The sequence below is a fragment of the Plectropomus leopardus genome, unplaced genomic scaffold, assembly GCF_008729295.1.
Source record: "Plectropomus leopardus isolate mb unplaced genomic scaffold, YSFRI_Pleo_2.0 unplaced_scaffold17959, whole genome shotgun sequence".
NCBI classification, from domain to species: domain Eukaryota; kingdom Metazoa; phylum Chordata; class Actinopteri; order Perciformes; family Serranidae; genus Plectropomus; species Plectropomus leopardus.
Window position 1 is genome coordinate 2897 of NW_024619341.1, and position 4951 is coordinate 7847.

At 41.2% G+C, this 4951-nt stretch overlaps 1 protein-coding gene across 1 annotated transcript; it reads right to left on the minus strand.

Moving 5' to 3' along the window:
* Positions 1-951: 951 nt before the first annotated feature.
* Positions 952-4816, minus strand: LOC121964967 (voltage-dependent calcium channel subunit alpha-2/delta-1-like; the record flags this gene model as incomplete). Its single annotated transcript, XM_042515139.1, has 6 exons — positions 4673-4816; positions 3837-3889; positions 3363-3418; positions 3069-3198; positions 1835-1947; positions 952-1034 (listed from the first exon to the last, which is right to left on the minus strand). Coding segments are annotated over exons 1-6 (552 nt in total), but the record flags the coding sequence as incomplete, so codon positions are not given.
* Positions 4817-4951: the final 135 nt, after the last annotated feature.

The window sequence follows — 4951 nt, forward strand, 5'->3', positions numbered from 1 at the left end:
CAGGCTGAGTTTTTAAGCTACAGTGATGACAGTGTTTTTAAATTAAATAAGAAGAACTGAAGAATCCAGTGGGACAGACCATGACATGCTCAGGAAGGGGGATAAATAATGCTCCAAATTTAGGCCAAACTTTTACAACTGAAAAACTGCATGGGCATTTTGCAGGGGTTATCTGAATGAAAATGGGTTCTATGGGTACCTATGAGTCTCCCCTTCAAAGACATGCCCACTCTGTGCTATTCCCATGCAGTTTTTTGCTGTCATTTGATTCCTAATCAAGACAATTTGTTAAAAAAATGTTTACTTTGTCAATATAGACTTTTTAAACTGTTTTGTAATGCAAAATGATGGAATTTCAAACATGAGACTAAAAAATGTGAATGATCACAATTAACTACTGAAATTCTGCGTTTAATCGTGAGTAAAAACAATTGTCTAACAGCCCTACAGCAAACCAATCATTGTAGTGCCGAATTTTGCCCGTGCCAAGCACACAAAAATCATAGTGGCTACTAAGTCTGCAGGAAGCTTTGTGAGGACACTGACCCTGAACCAGCACCAGAAACAACAGGAGAGGTGTGAGGCTCAATGTAGAACCTCTGCTGATCGGGCACAAGGGCTCATCCTACCAGACAAAAGTAGCAGCCAGTGGGATGCAGAATCATAAAACAAGAATGACAGGATGATGAGTAAAAAGAGCAAAGCAAGATTAACAAAAACAAGAGTGAAAAAAGCATGCAAAATTCATGAAAATTCTAAATTGAAAAAGAAATAAATGGAATGAATAAATCAAGTATGGATAAGAGTGAAAGAGAAGGCAATGCTTTGAATCTCTGCAGAACACTGATGAAAACCAGACAGGATTGACAGAGGCCAACTGTGAGGCCTCACTAATAGAGCTGTTTCCAGCAATGTTCTCTGCACAGAGGCATCTGTGTGGTTGTTTCTTACGTTTTCATTGTTGTCGAAACACACATCCGGCCCTTTGCGGTGTCTTGGATTCTGGGCCAGCTCGCATGGATCTGGACCTTCAGCTGAACACACTCTCAGGAAAAAGCGATTTAACGTCAGCAGTACACATTTACCACTTTAAACAGCAACAATTAAATGATGTGCTGACTCTTAATTTGCCTGCCAAAAAGCCCTCGTGTAGTTCCAACTCATCAGCCTTGGCTGGAGACACCCTGACTTATTTTTCCAGATATCTGCTGATCTTATATTACATGTAACATGGAAAGGGGATTCAATTAAGAGAATTCAGAAAAGCAGTCATGGAAATGATTACACTATACTTTATGTGGTCAAGCAGATTGCAACACTGTATTCTTATAAAGAAACTTTAAATTCAAGTCATGCTGTATGTGTGTATGCTACAGCAGCATGTGTGTCAGTGAGTTGTGTTCATATTAGCAACTGCAGGCCCTTGTTGTGACCCCTATGGCTGTGACCTCTGATGATGACATCTGTACTGACACAACCGGTAGGAAGCTACATACGAGAACAATATACACACGCTTATATCCTACATACACATATACACACTCCTGCTCTTAACCTTAAGTTACCCTGATGGCAGCATGCAGCCCAGATGAAATAAAACAAAGAAATTTAATCTGGGAGTAACATGAGACAGGCTTTCACATGCTGTGCATCTGGTTTACTGTTCACCTGTGAACATTCAGAGGGGACCTACTGCAAACTCCTTAGGTGTGTGTCCTTGTATTGAGCATTTAAAGCCCCCCTGTCACAAGGGTGATGGATGGAGGGCTGGAAAGTAAAAAGGAAGTGTAACTCTGTGTTCGATTTTTTACAAGTTGAGAGAGTGAAAGGATACAGGGTTGTTCAGCCTGTCGTAGCGGTCTGGGGTCACATGACAAACATGTCGCCTTGGCATCAGTGATCAGGAACACTAGGTTGGTGTTTGGCAGCTTCTCGGCACGATACATCCTAGAAAGCACACACAGATGTAAACAGTGTAAACAATAATCATAAAGTAGTATAGCTGCGATGTAAGGATGCACAAATGTACATGCAGTAACAATATATTGTATTTGCAAAGAGTTCACACTGCATACATGCACATAAGTTGTGCACATATATACGCAACGATGCCTCTTCTCTCCTCCTGGGACTGGCTTTTTATGGTAGTCATAAGAGTTTCTGTGTCTACAGTCGTTAACGCTGGGGGGTAAAGCAGCAGACACGTGGGACTCATAACACCCAGTAATTACAGCCATATTTAACCCCCTCCGACAGCCCAAACTGACACAAAAGGAGGACAGAGCAAAGTGGATGTGCAGTGGTCCGTGAATGTGTGTATTAGTGAGTTTGAAATACAGCCAGAGAGCAAAGGAAGAAAAACAGATAAAAGAGCTTTTGTGCTTCCCTCTGCAATTCCGGTCACTGACAGATCAAGGTAATCTGCGACCGATCAGAACTCATCAGAAAACAGCTGCCTGAAATCATGCTGGAAAACAGAGAGAGGCCAGGAAACTAACACCATTCTGGACCCATCCCTGCAGACCATTAAACAGAAGGATGTTCAGGAAGAAGATAGCATAAGAGGCGGAAAATCTTAAATAAAGCAACCCACGCCCAAGGCTGATCCTATGTGTGACCGGTGTAGGCAAGCACCAGCCACTCTTTCATTTCAGTTCTATTCAATTCAACTTTATTTATGTTTCATGTTTTGGTTTTGTCCAAAACTTAGCAATTTCTGGCAAGGAATTTTTAAAACTAAATAAAACTTTTTCAGATGTTTTCAAAGTACTCGTAGAGCTTTCAGCTACTACTGCTGTATTTGGAGTCGCTCCAAAAAATGTGCATCTTAGTCATCGGGCAAAGAATGATATAGCCTGGTGGGTGGGGGGATCTGGTGGTACATACTGTACTTTTCTTTTCCAATAATATCAGTGATAAATGTATTTCTATGACTCTAAATGTTGATAAAACCTTGAGCAAAAAATAAATAAATAAATAACACGTCCTGTTTACAGTATGAGTGGACAGAGCCACTGAAATGGGAGCACATGCAGATCTGTACACACATGACGAAAACACCCACATACCTGGAACAGTTTCCGCAGTCTAGGACACCTGAGTAGGATCTTTCATCATTGTCAAAGAAGTATTGAGTCTGCTCTGTGATGCAGCTTTCTTTAAACATGGCATCTGGTATGTCATCATCTGCTGACTCCACTGGAAATAAGAGACAGATTTGATGAAGACAAACATTGGAAAGGATTAGTGAGAGAGCAGAGGGGATTAAACTGTCGCAAATGAAGATAGGTCGCCAAAGACTGTTTCTCATCCAAACAAGGCTGACAGCTACATTTAACACAGTCGCAGCATTTGTTTCTCACCTGCTTCTAGAAGGTCGGGGAACATGAGACCAAAAAAGAGCTGCTGGAGTATCGACCTAGACACCAGAGAAAGAAAAAAACAAAGTGAGTCACACAGATGAGTCAACAGACTATCGTTAACTTTTTTACGTTGAACAACCAAACACTGTTTTAATAACAGCCACACATCTGTTTAAGACCAGAGTCACTGGTGATGCAAATGTCAAGGGAAGTATCAGTCATTCTATTCTAAAAGCAAGTTATATTGCAGTTGGACTGTCATACAGATAGCGTTGCAGTGTAATGTTGTGTAACTGCCCTTGTCCTACGCTGACCCAGCCAGCTTCATCCCTCAACAACATACAAGCCCTCTCCCATACAAACTCCTACCATAAAGTACAAATGTACTCCCACTCTAAAACGCACACGCAAACAAACACAAAAGGTGAAAAGAAACAAAAAACAGAAACACAAAAACACAACCTGTACACTCACCAGGCAGCACTCGAGGCCCACCAGCCAATACTGAGCAGGTCTGCAATGGTAGGCTGCAGAACAACAGGAAAACAAAATGATGTGGAGTAAATTCCAAATTAAGCAGAAAGGAACAGAAAAAACTGTTAATACTTGCATGTTGATGCATCAAGGTCAGAAGTGGTTAAGTTTTGGGCACAGAGGTAATGGTTACTGGCCTATGTCTATCACTCTCTGAAATTAAAGTAGTTTAAGTGATAAATGTACCAGAAAAAACTCACAAATGTACTGCCAGAGAGTCAACTGACATACAGTTAAAAGACCATGTTCTCATGGGTTTGTACAAGTTTCTGTGAAAAGTAATGCACCAACATGTGTACATATCCCGTGTAATCATGAGCCAGTAATTTCTGCATAACCGTGTATTTTGGAAGGCGTTCACGTGACCAAAGACAAAGATGTGGTGGTCGAGTGGGTTAAACATAGGTCAAAAGGAAACTGGAGTTAAGTCCCATGTGACTCAATTTTGGCTTATTACTTTTTGACAAAGCTGAACATGAGACATTGCTACAGCGCCCGAGGGTATAAAACAAAAGAACAGAATAGAATCCAGGTTGCAAATAGCCAACAATGCTATTTACACTGTGGGTGTAAATAGCATTGTTGGCTACAGACACCTGGGTGCAGAAAGTATCTGCCTTTTATATGAGTATGAACAAGAATTAATACAGTTTTGTATCAACAAACACTACCAGAATGTAAAAGTAAGACTGTAAATGCATAAATGTGGAAACTTTAATTATATGAAAGAAAGCAACTTCTGTCTTGCAGCTTGTGTGTGTGAGAGAAGATCTCACCACATAGATGGAGCGCGGTCCTGCTGCAGCTTTGCTGTCTTTCTCTGGGTCGCAGACAGACTGGTAGTCATAGGTCTTGTTGTAGGAGTACAGGGAGGTGTTGACCAGATTGATCATCAGCACAGGATCCACCTCGCCAAAGAACTGACCTATCTAGACGAGTACACACACACACACACACACACACACACACACATACACAAACAGTCAAAAAAGCAGTGTAAGAATCTGCTTGTACAAACAAAGCATACAGCTGTGTACTATCTCCTCTGACATGGC